Consider the following 25,267-nt stretch of genomic DNA (forward strand, 5'->3'; position numbering starts at 1 on the left):
AGCCAGCCAGGTAGAAAAATGGCAGAAAAATAAAAGACGGACATCAGAGTATTTTTCAGTACACCAAAACGCAAAGTAAGAACCCGAGTAGCCTAATATCTCCAAGACTAGTTGATACAATGTTCATAAGAAAGAAATGAAATTCTAATGGAAATGTTTCACAATGATGTCATTAGGCAGAGCAGGCAACAGATGGCACACAGACAGCAGAGTTGGGGACAGATATGCAGGGACAGACTGGCAGAGACAGGGAGTCTCAGGTAAGTTTGTTGAGTCTTTGTTTGGCAACATTATGAAAGGTTCTCCATTTTTTTGACTTGTAAAATAGGAACATAATTGGAAAATGCCATGGATACCCCCACTCTCAACTTAAACTGGTGACTGAACTAAGATTTGTTAAAGGCAATGGTAGTGCTGTTGTAATTAGTTGTGTAGTTTTGGGTACCGGTAGTTAGGAGTACGGCAAACACCTTATTTCTTTGGTTCCTCAATATACATTTACCATATTACAATGTAGGCTATGTGTTACAGCACTACTTTTGGTGTCACGCTCAGGAATTGCTCTTGAGAAAATTTAATGTAATTGTCCCCTCCAAAGTTGATATCAGATTTTCGCCCCTGCCCATAATGACAAAGCAAAAACAGGATTTTAGAAATTCCGTATTTATACAAGTATTCAGACCGTTTGCTATGAGACTCGAATTTGAGCTCAGGTTCATCCTGTTTCCATTAATCATCCTTGAGATGTTTCTACAACTTGATTGGATTCCACCTGTGGTAAACTCTATTGATTGGAAATTATTTTGAAAAGCACACACCTGTCTATATAAGGTCCCAAGTTGACAGTGCATGTCAGAGCAAAAACCAAGCCTTGAGGTCGAATTAATTGTCCGTAGAGCTCAGAGACTGGATTGTGTCGAGGCAAAGAACTGGGGAAGGGTACTAAAACATTTCTGGAGCATTAAAGGTCCCCAAGAACACAGTGGCCTCCATCATTCTTAAATGGAATAAGTTTGGAACCACCAAGACTCTTCCTGTCACACCCTGATCTGTTTCACCTGTCTTTGTGCTTGTCTCCACCCCCCTCCAGGTGTCGCCCATCTTCCCCATTATCCCCTGTGTATTTATACCTGTGTTCTCTGTTTGTCTGTTGCCGGTTCGTTTTGTTTGTGAAACCTACCAGCATTTGTTCCCCTGCTCCTGTCTGTTTCTTGCTCCTGTTTCTTAGTCTTCCTGGTTTTGACCCTTCTGCCTGCCCTGACCCTGAGCCTGCCTGCCGTTCTATGCCTTGCCCCACCTCACTGGATTATTGACCCCTGCCTGCCCTGACCCTGAGAATGCCTGCTGTTCTGGACCCATTGCATCTTCTCTGGATTACTGACCCTTGCCTGCCTTTGACCTGTCGTTTGCCTGCCCCTGTATTTAGAAATAAACTTTTGTTACTTTGACACTGTCTGCATCTGGGTCATACCTGAAACGTGATACTTCCTTGGTCAGGGAGGTGACCAAGAACCCGATGGTCACTCTGACAGAGCTCCAGAGTTTCTCTGTGGAGATGGGAGAACCTTCCAGAAGGACAACAATCTCTGCAGTGCTCCACCAATCATGCCTTTGTGGTAGAGTTGCCAGACGAAAGCCACTCCTCAGTAAAAGGCACATGACAGCCCGCTTGGAGTTTGCCAAGAGGCACCCAAATACTCTCAGACCATGAGGAACAATATTCTCTGGTCTGATGAAACCAAGATTGAACTCTTTGGACTGAATTCCAAGCGTCACGTCTGGAGGAAACCTGGCACCATCCCTCCTGTGAAGCATGGTGGTGGCAGCATCTGCTGTGGGGATGTTTTTCAGCGGCAGGGACTGGGATACTAGTCAGGATCAAGGGAAAGTACAGAGAGATCCTTGATGAAAACCTGCTCCAGAGCGCTCAGGACCTCAACCTGGGGTGAAGGTTCACCTTCCAACCGGACAATGACCCTAAACACACAGCTGTGCAAAATAGCTGTGCAGCAACATTCCCCATCCAACCTGACAGAGCTTGAGAGGATCTGCAGAGAAGAATGGGAGAAATTCCCCAAATACTGGTGTGCCAAGCTTGTAGTGTCATACCCAAGAAGACTCAAGGCTGTAATCTCTGCCAAAGGTGCTTCAACGAAGATCTGAGTAAAGGGTCTGAATACTCATGTAAATGTGATATTTACGTTTTTTTATTTGTAATAAATTTACTAACATTTTTAAAAACGTGTTTTTTCTTTGTCATTATGGGGTATTGTGTGTAGATTGATGAGGGAAAAAAAACAATTTAATCCATTTTAGAATAAGGCTGTAACATAACAAAATGTAGGAAAAGTCAAGGGGTCTGAATACTTTCCGAATGCACTGTATATGATTTCCAATTGAATTATACCCTTAGGGCTAAACATTCTAACAAAATGACTAGATTGAACTCTTATGAATACTAACAGCAAACATAGGGCTCGATCCAGTCAGATGGAGCGTTAACGCGTGTTGGCCGACATCCGCATAATGGATGTTTTGGTGGTGTTGGACATGTGACTGCGGTAAGAGCTGACAAATTGGTGAGTGGCTGCTCTTGTGTGTCACAAACCACTTCCTTCCTTATTATCCCTACCACTTTAGAAGTTCAAAACAGTGATAGAAAGTGTAGGCTCTATCGATGATAGAAATAATTACTCTCAAGTAATATCATTAAACTAAATGGGCTATAGCCAACAAAAGCCACCTGGTTACGTTCTCCTTATTTATGCAGTTGAAAGTCAACAATGAGGCAACATTTTCAGAACTGCCTACTTCTAATGTGTCTGCATGGGATTTGTCGAATTGTGAAATCGGGTGGTCCAATTCAGTGTCCCAGATAAGGTAACGCAAGGATCCATTTGTGGATTTGAACTATTCCACCTCAGAAATCACCAAAACAACCGTTTGCGGGTGTCGGCTAAAGCGGATCTGATTGAATCGAGCCCCTAGAATCAAATACTCAACATGAAAAGTGATATTGTTAGCAAAGTTAGTTTCAACCTGGTTGCCCCACACGGCATGCCATTGAGCTATACCCAGGCCACTTTCTGTCATGTTATTGATTCAATATCACCCTTTCTCCCACATATCTTCATCCACCCAGTCACCCCACCCAGACCCCAACTGATCCCTATGGGCAACATCATAGAGGGGGAGCAGGGTACACTGAGCTGCTCTGCCCCCGCCCCTTGCCCTACATTGCCACCCTCCCTGACCTGGACCTCTGGGCTGGGTGGAAGTGTTGAGAGCCAGCTACAGGAGGGTATAGATGGGCTCATGACCATGATCTCCACCCTGACCTTTACCGCCTCCCTCCCCCATCACGGGCTGATGGTCAAATGCTCTGCCCGCTACACACTGCAGCCAGGGGGCACCACCAAGACGACTCAGGGGAACCTGACCCTCAATGTTCTGTGTGAGAGACCACAACCATAAACAGTAGTGTAATCTCTTTATTCTGTGTTTAAACATGTTTAGTGATTTAACTGTTAAGTGCTAACAGTATTAAAGAGCACAGGGCATAACAAACGAACTGGTTAGACATGAATTAGCAGATAATAGGCAGTGATTAAGCTAATCATACCTGTGCAAGGATTCTTCCCATCCTCATACTGTACACTGTATGTGTATCTTCTCAATAGTGCTTTCGAGATCAAGTTCTCAGTACTATGGCAACCTTCCAGCTCACTAGTGAGACTTCAAAATGACACTAATAATTTGTATTTTTTTCTGTTTTCTCTCATTCACTTCAATACGTTATATTTCTATCATTCGCACGCTTGTTGACGCTCACATGACGAACGTTCCCCGTGGGAATTGGTGTTTAATATTTCAAATCAAAATGAGCTTGTATACTTCACAGGAAGTTGAATTAACTGTGTGGATTTTGTCTTCCAGATGCCCCTAAAAACACTGTAGCCCTGTCCAACCCAACAGGGCCTGTGCCTGAGGGTAGGGCAGTGACCCTGACCTGCCAGAGTGATGCCAACCCACCGGTGGAGCGCTACTCCTGGTACAAAGACATCAGTGGGCAGGTGACCTGGAAGGCCAATGGGCAGACACTAGTCCTCCTGGTCAGCAAGGCGGACAGCGGGCTCTACCTCTGTGAGGCCCACAACCAGAACGGATCACAGAGGTCAAAGGCCATGCCTCTGGAGTTCGAAAGTAAGCCATTTTGTTCACTTTATGAATAGCGCACTACGTTTGACCTAATAGTGCACTATACGAAATAGAGTGCCATTTGATTTGTTGAAAAGTGCTGTTGTGGATAACACTCAAGACAAATGGACAACAAATTAACTTTAAAAACACATGTTCTATTCCGATTGTTTTCAGGTGACCAATTTTTTAAGATGGCCCCCTACATCATCTGTGGAGTGATGGTGTTGCTTTATGTTCTGACCGTCACCGTGGATGTGTATAAATATAAAAGGTATCATTGTTTACGTAGTCATGCCCATCGAGTTTAGGAATAGATTTATATAATAGATTTCTTGAAGGACTGTTCCAATCCTCTTTGTTCTAACCCAAGTTCCCCCTTTTCCTTCCCTATTAAGTCTCTCCAGAAGACTGAAAGTAAGAGGAACATTTTCATTTCATAATATTCTGTTTAACCAACCTCAACCACTGAGCAATTTTAAGACATTGGCAGTTGATGACGCGGTTTGATACTCAGAGTTTGATGTGTTAAATTCCACGTCAAAACTTTAACAATTCTCAGTATGACTATTATACATGTTGCGTCTTTGACAAAATTTACTGGGGTTTTGTATAAAACGTGTAACGCTAATACTCCTATTTCGTATTAAATATTATATAGTATTGCTACCTCTGTTGGGTAATATGACTCCTCTGTTTACATGAAATGATTTATCCTCAAAATTTTAGCAGATCGAGCTCTCCCTCTCAGGGAAAGCGGACAACACATACACCAACCTAAGGATCGCCAGCACCAGCTCTGACTATGACGAACTCCAGGTGACTATGAAGAAAAACCTCAAATATAAACTCAAAACAACAAAATACCAAGTTTGAGTTTTTAGGTATTTAAGCTAACTGTTATGTGTGAGGATTCATTTGAATAAGGTACAGTTAAAAATCATAAATGTGTTTGTGTGTCCATACACAATGTTTTCCTCTGACAGATGACTAGGGCTGCCCCAGGTAAAGCTCGCGCTCATGAAAACCCCAATGGAATTGGCAGAAGAAGTGAAATAGCTGCGCCCTGAAACCACATGGCAAAACAGCTCCAGATTTGACCTTTTCATTTTAGCTTTCGTATGGAAAATGATCATCTTGTATCTTTTGCTTCGGATTATACTATATCATTTTTAGTCACAAAAGACATGATATTATATATTTTAACCTGATGTTTTCTGAATGTCATCACCTCTGCTACTGTACTTCGCCTGAAAGAGTTCAAAATGATTCAGAGGCGTCATGCACCTGATTTTTAAAAAAAGGGGGCATTGATGGCCAAATTGGATATCTTTGGATTCATGCGTAAGATGAACCATAACTTCTGTATTTTCAGTGTACAAATGGATAAACTCAATGGGCATAATGCCTCTGTGTTGCCCCTGTGAGCTATGTATTTACATCTCAATGTGTAAGACTGTGTATCTGGATTAATGCAATGCTTTATGCACTGATAGTTGTATTTCCTAAAATAGTACTAAATTGTTCTTGAAGGATTTTGGTTTGTGGTTGAGCATCATCAGTGTATTGCTGTCGTCTTCTCTGTAAAGGATGTTAAACCATGCAGGGGATTGTGGGTTGTGTGGTAATCAGTCGGATAAATCTGTTAATGCCATTCTACCGTGTTTTCTCTCTTGAAATTCCACACATTCCATTGCCTCCATCAATGAACAGGAAAGAAAGTAGAGGAGTGGGTGGCCGGTCGGGGGGGAATGGCAAAAGAAGCAGGGCGTGATCTGACATCACTTTCTGACCCTCCCCCCTCCCTGCTCCCCTTGGGGCCCCCTGATTTCCCACCAGGAGGGAAGTGGGGGATCTTTGATGACATCATGGCGCGCTCATCTCCTTTGTCTGCTCTGTGTGAGTCTCTTTGCGTTCATGTCCATCCATGAAACAACAACAGGCAGAATGCTAACAGGGAGATCTGACAGTACTTGATAGCTACAGAGACGGTTGGGTGGGTTGTGTGTGGGGTGCAGTGTGGGGACATTTTTGGGGATTATTTTACTAAGGGAGGAGAACGATTTAAAATTCAGATAAAAATGAATCACCACTTAGCAACCGTTTCAAATACAGTATCAAACATGTCTGATAAATGTTAGTTTTGAATAATCTCTTTTAGGTGAGCCTCAATGCAACTCATATGATATCAGCGTTAAGGAGTGGGACAATTTTTTTTCCAGTGTCTGATTGCATCACTAATTCAAAGCCAAGATTATTCCATAGAACAGCCTGATAGGAGAACCCAATCAGTAAAACCCAACCAGTTTTAAGAACCCAACCAGTATAAAGAACATAACCAGTATAAAGACCCTAACCAGCATAAAGAACCAAACCAGAACTCAACTAATGAACCCAACCAGTATAAAAAACCCAACCAGTATAAAAAACCCAACCAGTATAAAGAACCCAACCAGAACCCAACTAGTATAAAGAACACAACCAGTATAAAAAACCCAACCAGTATAAAGAACACAACCAGTATAAAGAACCCAACCAGAACCCAACCAGTATAAAGAACCCAACTAGTATAAAGAACACAACCAGTATAAAGAACACAACCAGTATAAAGAACCCAACCAGTATAAAGAACCCAACCAGTATAAAGAACCCAACCAGTATAAAGAACCCAACCAGTATAAAGAACCCAACCAGTATAAAGAACACAACCAGTATAAAGAACACAACCAGTATAAAGAACCCAACCAGTATAAAGAACCCAACCAGTATAAAGAACACAACCAGTATAAAGAACCCAACTAGTATAAAGAACACAACCAGTATAAAGAACACAACCAGTATAAAGAACCCAACCAGTATAAAGAACACAACCAGTATAAAGAACCCAACTAGTATAAAGAACCCAACTAGTATAAAGAACACAACCAGTATAAAGAACCCAACTAGTATAAAGAACCCAACCAGTATAAAGAACCCAACCAGTATAAAGAACCCAACCAGTATAAAGAACCCAACTAGTATAAAGAACCCAACTAGTATAAAGAACACAACCAGTATAAAGAACACAACCAGTATAAAGAACCCAACTAGTATAAAGAACCCAACCAGTAAAGAACACAACCAGTATAAAGAACACAACCAGTATAAAGAACCCAACTAGTATAAAGAACCCAACCAGTATAAAGAACACAACCAGTATAAAGAACCCAACCAGTATAAAGAACACAACCAGTATAAAGAACACAACCAGTATAAAGAACACAACCAGTATAAAGAACCCAACCAGTATAAAGAACACAACTAGTATAAAGAACCCAACCAGTATAAAGAACCCAACCAGTATAAAGAACCCAACCAGTATAAAGAACACAACCAGTATAAAGAACCCAACCAGTATAAAGAACACAACCAGTATAAAGAACCCAACCAGTATAAAGAACACAACCAGTATAAAGAACCCAACCAGTATAAAGAACACAACCAGTATAAAGAACCCAACTAGTATAAAGAACACAACCAGTATAAAGAACACAACCAGTATAAAGAACCAAACCAGTATAAAGAACCCAACCAGTATAAAGAACCCAACTAGTATAAAGAACCCAACTAGTATAAAGAACACAACCAGTATAAAGAACCCAACTAGTATAAAGAACCCAACCAGTATAAAGAACACAACCAGTATAAAGAACACAACCAGTATAAAGAACCCAACTAGTATAAAGAACCCAACCAGTATAAAGAACACAACCAGTATAAAGAACCAAACCAGTATAAAGAACCTAACTGGTAAAAAGAACCCAACCAGAACCCAACTAATGAACCCAACCAGTATAAAGAACACAACCAGTATAAAGACCCTAACCAGAACCCAACTAATGAACCCAACCAGTATAAAGAATCCAACTGGTTTAAAGAACCCAATCAGAGCCCAACTAATGAACCCAACCAGTATAAAAAACCCAACCAGTATAAAGAATCCAACTGGTTTAAAGAACCCAACCAGAACCCAACTAATGAACCCAACCAGTATAAAGAACCCAACCAGTATAAAGAATCCAACTGGTTTAAAGAACCCAACCAGAACCCAACTAATGAACCCAACCAGTATAAAGAACCCACCCAGTACGAAGAACACAACCAGTATAAAGAATCCAACTGGTATAAAGAACCCAACCAGTAAAAATAACCCAACCAGTATAAAGAACCCAACCGGTATGATGGAAAACAAAGAAAGAAAGTGAATAGCCGTGTTTTAGAAGGGAGGAGGGAGAGGAGAATTGCGGGGGCATTCTTCTATGAATGGAGAGGGTGACTCAGGTGACGTGTCATCGTACAGATTCTATAAAAGAGAACGTTTGGATTTGTGAACTCATTTAGAGGGACGAACGATTGAGGCTGCTGACAGTTTTTTTTTTACAGCTTTTGGATTTTGGGGTGACAATGAAAAGTAAGTATTTCTGATATACTATTGACTGGGGATGTATGTCTGTGTGTGTGTGTGTGTGTGTGGGGGGGGGTGCAAATTGAATGTATAGTTCCGCGATTATGATATATTTATATACAGAAGTGCTCAAATTTATTGGTACCCCTCCACAAAAATGAAGAATGCACTATTTTCTCTGAAAAAAATTTAAACTGACAAAAGTAATTGGCATCCACCATTGTTTATTCAATATTTATTTATTTTTACATTTTTACATTTAGAATATATATTTTTTTACCCCTTTTTCTCCCCAATTTCATGGTATCCAATTGGTAGTTACAGTCTTGTCTCATCACTGCAACTCCCGTACAGACTCGGGAGAGCCGAAGGTCAATAGCAGTGCGTCCTCCAAAACACAACCCAACCATGCCGCACTGCTTCTTGACACAATGCCCACTTAACCCGGAAGCCAGCCGCACCAATGTGTCGGAGGACTTTTTTAAAATGTTTTTATTTTGCCTTTATTTAACCAGGTAGGCCAGTTTAGAACAACTTCTCATAACTGCGACCTGGCCAAGATAAAGCAAAGCAATGCGACACAAACAACACAGAGTTAAACATAAATGTAACACATAAACAAACGTACAGTCAATAACACAATAGAAAAGTCTATATACAGTGTGTGCAAATGAAGTAAGATTAGGGAGGTAAGGCAATAAATAGGCCATAATGGTGAAATAATTACAATTTAGCAATTAAACACTGGAGTGATAGATGTGCAGAAGATAAATGTGCAAGTAGAGATACTGGGGTGCAAAGGAGCAAAACAAATGGGGATGAGGTAGGTGGGTGGGCTATTTACAGATGGGCTATGTACAGGTGCAATGATCTGTACGCTGCCCTGAAGCTGATGCTTAAAGTTAGTGAGGGAGATTTGAGTCTCCAGCTTCGGTGATTTTTGCAATTCGTTCCAGTCATTGACAGCAGAGAAATGGAAGGAAAGGCGGCCAAAGGAGGAATTGGCTTTGGGGGTGACCAGTGAAATATACCTGCTGGAGCGCGTGCTACGGGTTGGTGCTGCTATGGTGACCAGTGAGCTGAGATAAGGCAGGCCTTTAACTAGCAAAGAGTTATAGATGACCTGGAGCCAGTGGGTTTGGCAACGAATATGAAGCGAGGGCCAGCCAACGAGAGCATACAGGTCGCAGTGGTGGGTAGTATATGGGGCTTTGGTGACAAAATGGATGGCACTGTGATAGACTGCATCCAATTTGCTGAGTAGAGTGTTGAAGGCTATTTTGTAAATGATATCGCGAAAGTCTAGGATCGGTAGTATAGTCAGTTTTACGAAGGTACGTTTGGCAGCATGAGTGAAGGATGCTTTCTTGCGAAATAGGAAGCCGATTCTAGATTTAATTTTGGATTGGAGATGCTTATTGTGAGTCTGGAAGGAAAGTTTACAGTCTAACCAGACACCTAGGTATTTGTAGTTGTCCACATATTCTAAGTCAGAACCGTCCAGAGTAGCGATGTTAGACGGGCGGGCAGGTGCAGGCAGCAATCAGTTGAAGAGCATGCATTTAGTTTTACTTGCATTTAAGAGCAGTTGGGGCCCACGGAAGGAGAGTTGTATGGCATTGAAGCTCATCTGGAGGTCTGTTAACACAGTGTCCAAAGAAGGGCGAGAAGTATACAGAATGGTGTCGTCTGCGTAGAGGTGGATCAGAGGAACATCAGCAGCAAGAGCGACATCCTTGATGTATACAGAGAAAAGAGTCAGCCCGAGAATTGAACCCTGTGTCACCCCCATAGAGACCGCCAGAGGTCCGGACAAGAGCCCCTCCGATTTGACACACTGAACTCTGTCTGAGAAGTAGTTGGTGAACCAGGCGAGGCAGTCATTTGAGAAACCAAGGCTGTTGAGTCTGCCGATAAGAATGCGGTGATTGACAGAGTCGAAAGCCTTGGCCAGGTCGATGAATACGGCTGCACAGTATTGTCTTTTATCGATGGTGGTTATGATGTCGTTTAGGACCTTGAGCGTGGCTGAGGTGCACCCATGACCAGCTCGGAAACCAGATTGCATAGCGGAGAAGGTACGGTTGGATTCAAAATGGTCGGTGATCTGTTTGTTAACTTGGCTTTCAAAGACCTTAGAAATTCAGGGTAGGATAGATATAGGTCTGAAACAGTTTGGGTCTAGAGTGTCTCCCAAGAGGGGGATGACTGCGGAAGCTTTCCAATCTTTGGAGATCTCAGATGATACAAAAGAGAGGTTGAACAGGCTAGTAATAGGGGTTGCAACAATTGCGGCGGATAATTTTAGAAAGAGAGGGTCCAGATTGTCAAGCCAAGCTGATTTGTAGGGGTCCAGATTTTGCAGCTCTTTCAGAACATCAGCTATCTGGATTTGGGTGAAGGCTTGGGCAAGTTGCTATGGGGGGTGCAGAGCTGTTGACCGTGGTCTGGGTAGCCAGCTGGAAAGCATGGCCAGCCGTAGAAAAATGCTTATTGAAATGATTGATTATCGTGGATTTATCGGTGGTGATAGTGTTTCCTAGCCTCAGTGCAGTGGGCAGCTGGGAGGAGATGGTCTTATTCTCCATGGACTTTACAGTGTCCCAGAACTTTTTGGAATTAATGCTACAGGATGCAAATATCTGTTTGAAAAAGCTTGCCTTAGCTTTCCTAACTACCTGTGTACATCGGTTCCTAACTTCCCTGAAAAGTTGCATATCGTGGGGGCTATTCGATGCTAATACAGAACACCACAGGATGTGTTTGTGCTGGTCAAGGGCAGTCAAGTCTGGAGTGAACCAAGGGCTATATCTGTTCTTAGTTCTACATTTTTTGAATGGGGCATGCTTATTTAAGATTGTGAGGGAAGCACTTTTAACCTCTCTACGAAATCGTCCCACCTACTCAACAGCCAGTGGAATCCCGTGGCGCGATATTCAAATACCTTAGAAATGCTATTACTTCAATTTCTCAAACATATGACTATTTTCCACCATTTTAAAGACAAGACTCTTGTTAATCTAACCACACTGTCCGATTTCAAAAAGGCTTTACAACGAAAGCAAAACATTAGATTATGTCAGCAGAGTACCCAGCCAGAAATAATCAGACACCCATTTTTCAAGCTAGCATATAATGTCACAAAAACCAAAACCACAGCTAAATGCAGCACTAACCTTTGATGATCTTCATCAGATGACACTCCTAGGACATTATGTTATACAATACATGCATGTTTTGTTCAATCAAGTTCATATTTATATCAAAAACCAGCTTTTTACATTAGCATGTGACGTTAATTTGTAAGTCGCTCTGGATAAGAGTGGCTGCTAAATGACTTAAATGTAATGTAAATGTTCAGAACTAGCATACCCACCGCAAACTTCCGGTGAATTTACTAAATTACTCACGATAAACGTTCACAAAAAACATAACAATTATTTTAAGAATTATAGATACAGAACTCCTTTATGCAATCGCTATGTCTGATTTTAAAATAGCTTTTCGGCAAAAGCACATTTTGCAATATTCTGAGTAGATAGCTCGCCATCACGGGCTAGCTATTTTGACACCCACCAAGTTTGGCACTCACCAAACTCAGATTTACTATAAGAAAAATTGGATTAACTTTGCTGTTCTTCGTCAGAATGCACTCCCAGGACTTCTACTTCATCCACAAATGTTGTTTTGGTTCAAAATAATCCATAGTTATGTTCAAATATCCTCTGTTTTGTTCTTGCGTTCAAGACACTATCCGAAGGGTGACGAAGGGTGGACAAAAAAATTCTAAATATTCCAGTACCGTACTTCGAAGCATGTCAAACGCTGTTTAAAATCAATTTTTATGCGATTTTTCTCATAAAAAAGCGATAATATTCCAACCGGGAAACCCTGTTTTCGTTCAAAGACTCAAAGTTGAAAATGGCCTCTTCACGTGCACGCGCGCACCCGTCTCATTGTTCTCAGATCGACCACTTACCAAATGCGCTACTGTTTTTCAGCCATGGGCTGCAAAGTCATCATTCAACGTTCTGGCGCCTTCTGAGAGCCGTAGGAAGTGTCATGTTACAGCAGAGATCCTTTGTTTTCAATAAAGAGAGTGTAGAAGGCCAAGAAATGGTCAGAGAGGGCACTTCCTGTACAGAATCTTCTCAGGTTTTTGCCTGCCATATGAGTTCTGTTATACTCACAGACACCATTCAAACAGTTTTAGAAACTTTAGGGTGTTTTCTATCCAAATCAAACAATTCTATGCATATTCTAGTTTCTGGGCAGTAGTAATAACCAGATTAAATCGGGTACGTTTTTTATCCGGATGTGAAAATACTGCCCCCTACCCTAGAGAGGCTAACCTAATATTTTTTTGCACAACCTTTAGAGGCAATCACTGCAATCAAACGTTTTCTGTAGCTCTCAATTAGTCTTCTGCACCTGTAACAGGTAATTTTGCCCACGCTTCCTGATCAAACTGCTCCAGCTGTCTCAGGTTTGATGGGTGCCTTCTCCAGACTGCAAGTTTCATCTCTTTCCATAGATGTTCGATTGGATTCAGATCAGGACTCATAGAAGGCCACTTCAGAATAGTCCAATGTTTTGTTCTTATCCATTCTTGGGTGCTTTTAGCTATGTGTTTTGGGTCATTATCGTGTTGGAGGACCTATGACCTGCGACTGAGACAGAACTTTCTGACATTGGGCAGTACATTTCGCTCCAGAATGCCTTGATAGTCTCGAGATTTCATTGTTCACTGCACAGATTCATGGCACCCTGTGCCAGGCGCAGCAAAGCAGCCCCAAAACATAACCGAGCCTCCTACATGTTTCACTGTTGGTATGGTGTTCTTTTCTTTGAAAGCTTCATTTTTTCGTCTGTGAACATAGAGCTGATGTAACTTGCCAAAAAGCTCCAGTTTTGACTCATCTGTCTGAAGGACGTTCTCCCAGAAGGATTGTGCCTTTTTAATATGCATTTTAGCAAATTCCAGTCTGGATTTTTTATGTTGTTCTTTCAAAAGTGGAGTCATCCTGGGTCTTCTTCCATGGAGCCCACTTTCGCTCAAAAAGTGACGGATGGTGCGATCAGAAACTGACGTACCTTCACCTTGGAGTTCAGCTTGTATCTCTTTGGCAGTTAACCTTGGTTCTTTTTCTACCATTCGCACTATCCTTCTGTTCAATCTGGGGTCGATTTTCCTCTTGCGGCCGCGCCCAGGGAGGTTGGCTACAGTTCCATGGACCTTAAACTTAATAATATTTGCAACTGTTGTCACAGGAACATCAAGCTGCTTGGAGATGGTCTTGTAGCTTTTACCTTTACCATGCTTGTCTATTATTTTCTTTCTGATCTCCTCAGACAAATCTCTTCTTTGCTTTCTCTGGTCCATGTTCAGCGTGGTGCACACAATGATACCTAACAGCTCAGTGACTACCTTTCTCCATTTAAATAGGCTGCATGACTGATTACAAGATTGGAGACGTGTGATACTAATTAAAGAAAGGAATTACTTTGAAATTTCACTATAATCCAATTATTTATTATCTTTTCTAAGGGGTACCAACAAATGTGTGCAGGCCATTTTAGAATCTCTTTGTAGAAGAAGCAATAATTCATCTCTTTTCACAGCTTCTTTGCTTTATTCTATGACATACCAAAGGCATGCAAGTATACATGATAAAATTGGCTTTTAATTTCCTCGCTTTTCAGGAGGAATGAAGCATTATTTCAATGAGCTGTAAGGGTACCAACAAATTTGAGCATGTCTGTATTTGATTTTTTACCTTGAAAGCAGTCTATGGACAAAGAGTGATTGCAATCCACACTAGCACTTTTGGACCAATTCCTCATGTAAATCAATCTTCACCATTTAGAACGTTTGCAATTTCATTCCCAATCATCTGAATAGGATTTGAAATCAACACAATCCATTTAAGAGAGGATTTGGGCAAACAACATGGAAACAAATACACAAATAAATAAATATATAAAACCACTGAACTTATAACTTAAGCAATTTTATTCTATTTAGGAGAGTAATATAGGCATATCCAACACACTATAATGATACATTTCCAGAATACTAATCCACTGTACGTAGACAAGGCAATGCACTTACAAGCAACAATGTGTGGAGAATTTCTAAGGAAATTCTCAAATACATGGGGGTGTGTTAGGTCAGCCCAAGGCTACATGAAACTTCAGTTCAGTGGTATCTGAATCAGCTGAACATCTGTATGAAAACTGGGTCAGAAATAACTTTTTGACAGTGCAAGTGACAATCATTTTTACATGAAATGACTGAACAGGAAATGGTTACCTCTAAGGTTACTCTCTTTAACTCCATGGCTAAATTGATGACATTTAACAACATAAGTACGTTGTTTCTAACCTTAAGAAGATGTTAAAAGGATCATAGACTTTTGCCTGCGTCAGACTGCGTTCTATTTATCAGGTAATGAAATGACAAATGCATTTTTCAATCAAGTGAAAGTATTGTACAGGAAATGGTGACTTTCTTTGAAGTTGTTTCAAACCCTATCCTGTTTCTCAAGCATTGATAATGGTTTATAAGAAGTGTATAGGGGATATAGATGCTACTGTATTATTCTACTGGTGATGTACTGGTCATCAACATGTTGCTCCTTTATGTTTACAAGGAACCTAAGATGTCTATTACAACATACTCAGCATTCTTCATCAATGACTTGGCTTCAACTGAAATATCTTGTTTAGTTCTGGTTGGGGATTTATATGAAGGTTTGGTTGCAGTGTTTCTGATGCAGTCTGCTGGCTAGGAAAACAGTTGACATCAATACTCATGATTTGGTTGCATCAAATGAATCACTAGCCTACTGTCTAAACTCTGAGTCATAGTGCTAGCTAGCAATATACCCCTAGTCTAGAAAATATTATTTGAAGTTGTCGGCTTGATGAGTCAATGATGAAACAGTTGGACTCCATGGTGATTGGATGACTCCTTCATCAAACGGAACCTCTTTTTGAAATGGAACCTATCATATCTATGTTTTTCCTGCTCATGGTAGCATATGGCATCTCATGGTAAAGGCATGTTGTGCCAAAGTGAAGGGGAGAGTGGCCAGGTAAAAAAAATATATCTGGTTCCACGATGGCTTCTTGCTCTCTGGGAAGACAAACCCCTGTTACGTGGCAACCAATCAGCATGTCCACTCACTCTAATGTAGGCCTACCATTTGGTCTGGTACCAGGCTATTAAATCACTGCTTTGTAATTGTTGAATAATGTTTCATAGCATTGTAAACAGTGGCAATTGTTCAAAGCAAACCTATTTTGAAACGTAAATGAATGCTGCGATCTTGAATGTAACCCTGATCCAATGCCTCATACAATGTACCTCTCTAAAATGAGGATTTTTTTTCTTATCTCTGCAGCGTGGCTTAACTCAACACAGTCTCTCCTCCTGTTGCTGCTACTAGCCCAGCTGCTTGTCCTTTCGTGGTCACGCCCAAGCCACAAGTTCCCCCTCTGTGCCCGTCTGACAATGATGGTCCAGCAAATGAGAAACCTGCAGATGCTGACAAGGAATCTTCAGGTGAGTGAGTTGACCGTATTTTGTTAGGCACAGCACAGTCAATGCTAGTCAACATACTCTCATTAGTTGACCATCCAATATAACTCTTACCTATGCCCTCTTCCTTCAGAGTGAAAGTGAGTTCAGCGGTATAGAGCTTCTGGAATACAACCTTGACACTCTTCCAGAGATGGAACACACGGCAAATCACCTCAGTTCACTGAAGGTATGTATCCCGTCTTCTCGAGTCCAGTCCTTATTGCATGCTTTCAGCCTTCAGAAAGTATTCACACCCCTTGACCCTTTCCACATTTTGTTGTGTTACAACATCTACACAAAATACTACGTAATGTAAATAAAAAAATACAAATAATAATAATAATTAATGGAAAATAAAACACTCATATTTTGATTCGATAAGTATTCAACCCCCTGAGTCAATACATGTTAGAATCACCTTTGGCAGCGATTACAGCTGTGAGTCTTTCTGGGTAAGTCTCAAAGAGCTTTGCAAAGCTGTGTTGTTCAATATTTTCCCATTATTCTTAAAAATAAATTCATGCTCTGTCAAGTTGGTTGTTGATCATTGCTAGACACCATTTTCAAGTCTTACCATAGATTTTCAAGCCGATTTAAGTCCAAACTGTATTTAGGCCACTAAGGAACATTCAATGTCGTCTTGGTAAGCTACTCCAGTGTATATTTGGCCTTGTGTTTTAGGTTATTGTCCTGCTGAAAGGTGGATTTGTCTCCCAGTGTCTGATGGAAAGCAGACCGAACCAGGTTCTCTTGTGCTTAGCTCCAGTCCTTCTCTTTTTATCCTAAAACACACCCTATTCCTTGCCGATGACAAGCATGCCCATAACATGATGCAGCCACCACCATGCTTGAAAATATGAAGAGTTGTACTCAGTGATGTGTTGTGTTGGATTTGCCCCAAACATAATGCTTTGTATTCAGTACAAAAAGTTAGTTTTTTTTGCCACATGTTTTGCAGTATTACTTTAGTGCCTCATTGCAAACAGGATGCATGTTTTGGAATACGTTTTTATTTTGTACAGGCTTCCTTCTTTTCACTCCATAATTTAGGTTAGTATTGTGGAGTAACTAAAATGTTGTTGATCCATCCTCAGTTTTCTCCTATCACAACCATTTAACTCTGGAACTGGTTTAAAAATCACCATTGGCCTCATGGTGAAATCACTGAGCGGTGTCCTTCCTCTCCGTCAACTGAGTTAGGAAGGACGCCTGTATCTTTGTAGGGACTGGGTGTATTGATACACCATCTAAAGTGTAATTAATAACTTCACCATGCTCAAAGAAATATTCAATGTCTGCTTTAATTTTGAATTTTTACCCATCTACAAATATGTGCCCTTCTTTGCGAGGCATTGGAAAACTGTTCAACTGAGCAAGATGGCGCCGACAGAGATGGTCGCCTCGCTTCGAGTTCTTAGGAAACTATGCAGTATTTAGTTTTATTATGTATTATTTCTTACATTGTTATCCCAGGAAATCTTCAGTCTTATTACATACAGCCGAGAAGAACTATTGGATATAAGAGCGACATCAACTTACCAACATTATGACCAGGAATACAACTTTCTTGAAGCGGACCCTCTGTTCGGACCACCACCCAGGACAATGGATCTAATCCCAGAAGCCGACACAAAACAACGGAGCCGCAGAAGGGGCAGACGGTGCGACCTCCTGGTCAGGCTCCATAGTCGTGCACTTCACCCACCGCTCCCGAGTATACTACTCGCCAATGCCCAGTCCCTTAACAACAAGGTAGACAAAACTCGAGCAAGGGTTGCCTTCCAGAGAGACATCAGAGATTGTAACATTCTCTGTTTCACGAAAACATGGCTCTCTCGGGATATGTTGTCGGAATCTGTTCAGCCACCGGGCTTTTCCATGCATCGCACCGACAGAGATAAACACCTCTCTGGGAAGAGGAAGGGCGGGGGTGGTGTATGCTTCATGACTAACGACTCATGGTGTAATCATAACAACATGCAGGTCCTTCTGCTTACCAGAACTAGAATTCCTTACAATCAAACGGCCATTTTACATCCCAAGAGAATTCTCCTCAGTTACAGTCCCAGTTTTGTACATTCCCCCTCAAGCAGACACCAAGATGGCACTCAAGGAACTTCACTGGACTCTATGTAAACTGGAAACCATATATCCTGAGGATGCATTTATTGTAGCTGGGGATTTTAACAAAGAAAATTTGAGAACAAGGCTACCTAAATTCTATCAGCATATTGATTGCACTATGCGCAGTGGTAATACACTCGATCACCGCTACTCTAACTTCCGCAATGCATACAAATCCCTCCCCTGCCCACCCTTCGGCAAATCTGACCACAACACCATCTTGCTCCTACCGTCTTATAAGCAGAAACTCAAACAGGATGTACTAGTGACTAGAACTATTCAACGCTGATCTGACCAATCGGAATCCAAGCTTCAAGATTGTTTTGATCACGCAGACTGGAAACTGAACGCGCGAACAATCGAATTTGGAAAGAAGTATGGGAATATGGCTGAATATAAACAGTGTAGTTATACCCTCCACAAGGCAATCAAACAAGTGAAATGCCGATATAGGGACAAAGTGGAGTCGCAATTCAACGGCTCAGACATGAGACGTATGTGGCAGGGTCTACAGGAAATCACAGACTACAAAAAGAAAACCAGCCACATCACGGACACCGATGTCACGCTTCCAGACAAACTAAACACCTTCTTTGCCCGCTTTGAGGATAATACAGTGCCACCGTCGCGGCCCACTAACATGGACTGCACCCCCCCTCCTTCTCCGTGGCCGACGTGAGTAAAACATTTTAACGTGTTAACCCATGTAAGGTTGCTGACCCAGACGGCATACCTAGCCGCGTCCTCAGAGCATACGCAGTGTGTTTACGGACATATTCAATCGCTCCCTATCCCAGTCTGTTGTCCCCACATACTTCAAGATTGCCACCATTGTTCCTGTACCCAAGAAGGCAAAGATAACTGAACTAAATGACTACCGCCTCGTAGCACTCACGTCTGTCATCATGAAGTGCTTAAGGAGACTAGTCAAGGATCATATCACCTCCACCTTACCAGCCACCCTAGACCCACTTCAGTTTGCATACCGCCCCAACTGGTCCACAAACGACTCAATTGCCATCACACTCCACACTGCCCTATCCCATCTGAACAAGAGGAATACCTATGTAAGAATGCTGTTCATTGACTACAGCTCAGCATTCAACACCATAGTATCCTCCAAGCTCATCATCAAGCTGGAAGCCCCCAGGTGGTGAAGGTAGGAAATAACATCTCCACTTTGCTTACCCTCAACACTGGGGCCCCACAAGGGTGCGTGCTCAGCCCCCTCCTGTACTCCCTGTTCACCCACGACTGCGTGGCCATGCACACCTCCAACTCAATCATCAAGTTTGCAAACGACACAACAGTAGTGGGCTTGATCACCAACAACGACGAGACAGCCTACAGGGAGGAGGTGAGGGCTCTCGGAGTGTGGTGTCAGGAAAACAACCTTTCACTCAACGTCAACAAAACAAAGGAGATGATTGTGGACTTCAGGAAACAGCAGAGGGAGCACCCCCCTATAAACATCGAAGGAACAGCAGTGGAGAAGGTGGAAGGTTTTTAAGTTCCTCGGCGTACACATCATAGACAAACTGAAATGGTCTACCCACACAGACAGTGTGGTATAGAAGACACAACAGCGCCTCTTCAACCTCAGGAGGCTGAAGAAATTTGGCTTGTCACCCAAAACCCTGACAAACTTTTACAGATGCACAATCGAGAGCATCCTGTCAGGCTGTATCACAGCCTGGTACGGCAACTGCACCACCCTCAATCGCAAGGCTCTCCAGAGGGTGGTGCGGTCTGCACAACGCATCACCGAGGGCAAACTACCTGCCCTCCATGACACCTACAGCAACCGATGCCATAGGAAGGCCAAAAAGATCATCAAGTTCAACAACCACCCGAGCCACTGCCTGTTCAAACCGCTACCATCCAGAAGGCGAGATCAGAACAGGTGCATCAAAGCTGGGACCGAAAGACTGAAAAACAGCTTCTATCTCAAGGCCATCAGACTGCTAAACAGCAATCTCTAACTCAGAGAGGCTGCTGCCTAAATTGAGACAAAATCACTGGCCACTTTAAAAAAAAATGGATCACTAGTCACTTTAAACAATGCCACTTTAAATAATACCACTTTAATAATGTTTACACATCTTACATTACTCATATCACATGTATATACTGTATTTTATACTATCTATTGCACCTTACCTATGCTGCTTGGCCATCGCTTATCCATAAATGTATATGTACATATTCTTATTAACCCCTTTAGATTTGGGTGTATTAGGTAGTTGTTGGGGAATTGTTAGATTACTTGTTAGATATCACTGCACTGTCAGAACCAGAAGCACAAGCATTTAGTTACACTCGCGTCAACATCTGCTAACCATGTATACGTGACCAACAAAATGTGATTTGATTTGATTTTGACCTTACAGATAATTCTGTGTGATGTAGAGAAGCGATAGGGTAGTCATTAAAAGTCCATGCAACTTTATTATCTGACTTGTTAAGCACATTTGTACTCCTGAAGTTATTTAGGCTTGCCGTAACAGCGGGTTGAATACTTACTGACATTTCAGCTTTGAATTTTTTATTAATTAGCAAAAAATTTCCAAAAACATAATTCCACTTTGACATGATGGGGTATTGTGTGTAGATCAGCGACACAAAATCAAAATGTAATACATTTTAAATTCAGGCTGTAACACAACAAAATGTGGAAAAAGTTAAGGGGTGTGAACACTTTCAGAAGACACAGTACATACAGTGCCTATAGAAAGTCTACATCCCCTTGAACTTTTTTCACGTATTGTTGTGTTACAAAGTGGGATTGAAATAGATTCAATTGCAATTCTTTATCATTGATCTACACAAAATACTCCATAATGCCAAAGTGAAGAGACAATTCTACAAATTAAATAACACAAATATAGTCGTTGCATAAGTATTCACCCTTCTTGTTAAGGCAAGACTAAATTAGTTTTTAAGTAAAATTTGGCTTAACAAATCACATAATAAGTTATATGGACTCACTTTGTGTGAAACAATTGAGGTTGACATAATTTTTTTATGACTACCCCTTCCACTGTCCCTCATACATACAACATCTGTCAAGTATTGAATTTTAAGCACAGATTCAACTACAAAGACCATGGGAAAAGACTCATAAAGAAGGGCAGTGATTAGTAGATGGGTAACAATAACAAATCAGACATTGAATATATCTTTAAGCATGGTCAAGTTAATAATTATGCTGTGAATGATGTATTAAACCACCCAGAACATCAAAGATGCAGTCGTCCTTCTGAACTGAGCTGCAGGACAGGAAGGAAACTGCTTAGGAATGTCACCATGAGGCCATTGGTGATTTTTAAACAGCTACAGAGTTCAATGGTTGTGATGGTAGAAAACTGAGGATGGATCAACAACAAGTTTGTGTCTCCACAATAATGACCTAAATGACAGAGTGAAAAGAAGAATACAAATATACAGAATAAAAATATTCCAAAACATTAAAGTAAACAAGGCACTAAAGTAATACTGCAAAAAAAAAAACGACAAGGGAATACACTTTTTGGCATAAATGCAAGGCCTTATGTTTGGGGCAAATACAACAAATCACTGAGTAACTGCCTATTTATTTACAAGCATACTGTTGGCTGCATCATGGTACGGGTATGTTTGACATCGACAAATACTGGGGAGTTTTTCAGGATGAAAAGAAATGGGATGGAGCTAAGCACAGGCAAAATCCTAGAGGAAAACCTGCTCCAATCTGCTTCACACCAGACACTGGGAGAGGTTTTCACCTTTCAGCAGGACAATAACCTACAACACGAGGCCAAATCTACACTCGAGTTGCTTACCAAGAAGTCAGTGAATGTTCTTGAGTGGCCAAGTTACAGTTTTGACTTAAATCTGCTTGAACATCTATGGCAAGACTTTTAAAATTGCTGTCTAGTCATGATCCCAAACACCTTGATAAAGCTTGAAGAATTTTGAAAAGAATAATGGTCAAATATTGCACTATATTTGCCCATTATTCTTTTCACCTGAATTATTCAGGTGTGCAAAGCTCTTATGAGACTTACCCAACAAGTTATAATTGTTGCCAATAGTGTTTCTAACATATATTGACTCAGGGAGCTGAATACTTATGCAACTACTATATTTTAGTTATTTCATTTTTATTCATCTATATAAAAAAAAAAAATCAAATTTGACAGAGTATTTTGTGTAGATTGTTGACAAAAACGGACAATTAAATCAATTGTAATCCTACTTTGTAACACAATACAATGTGAAGAAATCCAACGGGTCTGAATACTTTTGCAAGGCACTGTATACCGTGCTACATTGAGTGAAATTGACAAAGTGACATAAATGTGGTGACTTAAAGCGACATAAATGTATTCCATAATTCATCACCGCTCGGTTTATTTACTATATTGTGAGGAATGCTTCAGGGATGCTTTATCAATTCACCCGGAACACTTTTCAGAAGCTTTTTGATGTTGTACTAAATCATGTGTTTATAACACATTGTCAAGTCCCGAGTCTTTAGAACTCACACCTTGTCACCCTCTCTCCCCTCTGCCAGCTAAACGACTCTCTCTCCCAACTTTACACGGATTTCCGCTCCTTTAAGCTGCACCTTGATTGGCTGATTGATGTCCGAGTCAGTATGAGCCTGCCGGTCTCTCTCAAGACAGTAGAGGTCACTAGAGGCCTACAGCATATCTTAAGCCTCTGCACCACTGCGCTACAGCAGGTAGGTAGCTCAATATACTCTGGGTACAGTAGCGGTGTGTGTGGAAAATCACTGGGGAAGCCAGGCCAGAAAAATAAATCCATATTACAACCTATGTGTTGTCATAATTAGGTTGTTTGCTCTATAACCGTTTAGTTCACATGCCTTGCCACCGTAATAGTTAGACTGGGTACAGATCTAGGATCCACTTATGCTCTCAGATTCCTAACCTTATCCATAAGTGAGAGAAAAAATAACTGACCTTAGAAGAGTATAGGGGCAATGTCATCCTACTCCACTCAGATCAATATGACGCACAGCTGAGGTGGCACAAAAAGAGCTGACTAATGCCAGTGGTAGAAACCTTAATGTACCCAAGCATTTTAGCTTAGTCACTCTGTGGGGAAAAAACGACCTATATAATATAACAAATATGGAAAATCTGTTTGGATTTTGATAATTGACTGTGGTATGTTAAGATGTAATATTTCACAGTAAAATAACATTCTTAGTTGACACCATTCTAACTTTTCCCACCCCGCTTTTTCCCACCATTATAGATCGCGTGCCCACTACCCCAGATTTCCATTCCTTCTTTCCCAACTCGACTCACAACCTGGGACGTGGTCCTCCTCTCCTACGAGATTCCTGAACGGTTAGGATTCTACTGTCAATGGTCTACCAGAGTGCTGGTCCTCCTTAAGTCACAGGTTCAGGGCCTTTGACATCAAGGTTCCCGCCACCTAGGTTCCTACTCTTTGCGACAACAAATGCCTTCCTCCAAAGCGCTGTTAACTTTTTGAATTTAACTAAAGATTTCTGCCACTTTTCTAGGTACGCTTACTTACTGTGAATGAGAAGTGTTCAACTTGAGTATCTAAGATTCAGCTTACTGTAACATGTTGTCGTTCTTTCAAACATAATGCACTCTATACGGTCAATTGCTTTTTACTTCCCCCTGTGGTCTTAAATCAGGGGTACTCAACTTTTACATGCTGACTAGACCGAGCACGGGCTCACAAAAGACGCAATTAGGACACGCGGGTTTGAATATCAAAACGAACACTGAACCAACTATATTAATTTGGGGATAGGTTGAAACACATGAAACATTCATGGCAATTTAGCTAGCTTGCTGTTGCTAGTTAATTTGTCCTGTGATATAAACATTGGGTTGTTATTTTACCTGAAATGCACAAGGTCCTCTACTCTGACAATTAATCCACAGATAAAAGGGTAAACCTAGTTAGTTTCTAGTAATCTCTCCTCATTTACATTTACATTTAAGTCATTTAGCAGACGCTCTTATCCAGAGCGACTTACAAATTGGTGCATTCACCTTATAATATCCAGTGGAACAACCACTTTACAATAGTGCATCTAAATCTTTTAAGGGGGGTTAGAAGGATTACTTTATCCTATCCCAGGTATTCCTTAAAGAGGTGGGGTTTCAGGTGTCTCCGGAAGGTGGTGATTGACTCCGCTGTCCTGGCGTCGTGAGGGAGCTTGTTCCACCATTGGGGTGCCAGAGCAGCGAACAGTTTTGACTGGGCTGAGCGGGAACTGTGCTTCCTCAGAGGTAGGGAGGCGAGCAGGCCAGAGGTGGATGAACGCAGTGCCCTTGTTTGGGTGTAGGGCCTGATCAGAGCCTGAAGGTACGGAGGTGCCGTTCCCCTCACAGCTCCGTAGGCAAGCACCATGGTCTTGTAGCGGATGCGAGCTTCAACTGGAAGCCAGTGGAGAGAGCGGAGGAGCGGGGTGACATGAGAGAACTTGGGAAGGTTGAACACCAGACGGGCTGCGGCGTTCTGGATGAGTTGTAGGGGTTTAATGGCACAGGCAGGGAGCCCAGCCAACAACGAGTTGCAGTAATCCAGACGGGAGATGACAAGTGCCTGGATTAGGACCTGCGCCGCTTCCTGTGTGAGGCAGGGTCGTACTCTGCGAATGTTGTAGAGCATGAACCTACAGGATCGGGTCACCGCCTTGATGTTAGTGGAGAACGACAGGGTGTTGTCCAGGGTCACGCCGAGGCTCTTAGCACTCTGGGAGGAGGACACAAGGGAGTTGTCAACCGTGATGGCGAGATCATGGAACGGGCAGTCCTTCCCCGGGAGGAAGAGCAGCTCCGTCTTGCCGAGGTTCAGCTTGAGGTGGTGATCCGTCATCCACACTGATATGTCTGCCAGACATGCAGAGATGCGATTCGCCA

At 41.8% G+C, this 25,267-nt stretch overlaps 2 protein-coding genes across 8 annotated transcripts in view; both read left to right on the forward strand.

Annotated features, from left to right (window-relative positions):
• mag (myelin associated glycoprotein) overlaps window positions 1–5,851 on the forward strand; it is an 18,185-nt gene extending 12,334 nt beyond the window's left edge. For 4 of the 7 annotated variants that reach the window (XM_045709175.1, XM_045709177.1, XM_045709176.1 and 1 more), the window contains 7 exons: window positions 177–260; window positions 3,143–3,454; window positions 3,937–4,203; window positions 4,375–4,471; window positions 4,596–4,614; window positions 4,927–5,016; window positions 5,184–5,851. In XM_045709175.1, coding sequence (XP_045565131.1) covers window positions 177–260; window positions 3,143–3,454; window positions 3,937–4,203; window positions 4,375–4,471; window positions 4,596–4,614; window positions 4,927–5,016; window positions 5,184–5,267 — 953 coding nt within the window. In that variant the 3' untranslated portion in view covers window positions 5,268–5,851. The remainder of the gene's footprint in view (window positions 1–176; window positions 261–3,142; window positions 3,455–3,936; window positions 4,204–4,374; window positions 4,472–4,595; window positions 4,615–4,926; window positions 5,017–5,183) is intronic. The other 3 variants (NM_001140455.1, XM_014177086.2, XM_014177089.2) reach the window with 1 other exon arrangement.
• LOC106588457 (interleukin-11) lies at window positions 5,819–24,186 on the forward strand. The gene is made up of 5 exons (XM_014177489.2): window positions 5,819–6,096; window positions 16,048–16,208; window positions 16,318–16,413; window positions 22,906–23,076; window positions 23,616–24,186. The coding sequence occupies exons 1-5, from the start codon at window positions 5,949–5,951 to the stop codon at window positions 23,778–23,780; spliced, it is 741 nt and encodes a 246-aa protein (XP_014032964.1). The 5' UTR covers window positions 5,819–5,948; the 3' UTR covers window positions 23,781–24,186.
• The last annotated feature ends 1,081 nt before the right edge of the window (window positions 24,187–25,267 follow it).

Source organism: Salmo salar, chromosome ssa27 (assembly GCF_905237065.1).
Source record: "Salmo salar chromosome ssa27, Ssal_v3.1, whole genome shotgun sequence".
In the NCBI taxonomy this organism is placed as follows: domain Eukaryota; kingdom Metazoa; phylum Chordata; class Actinopteri; order Salmoniformes; family Salmonidae; genus Salmo; species Salmo salar.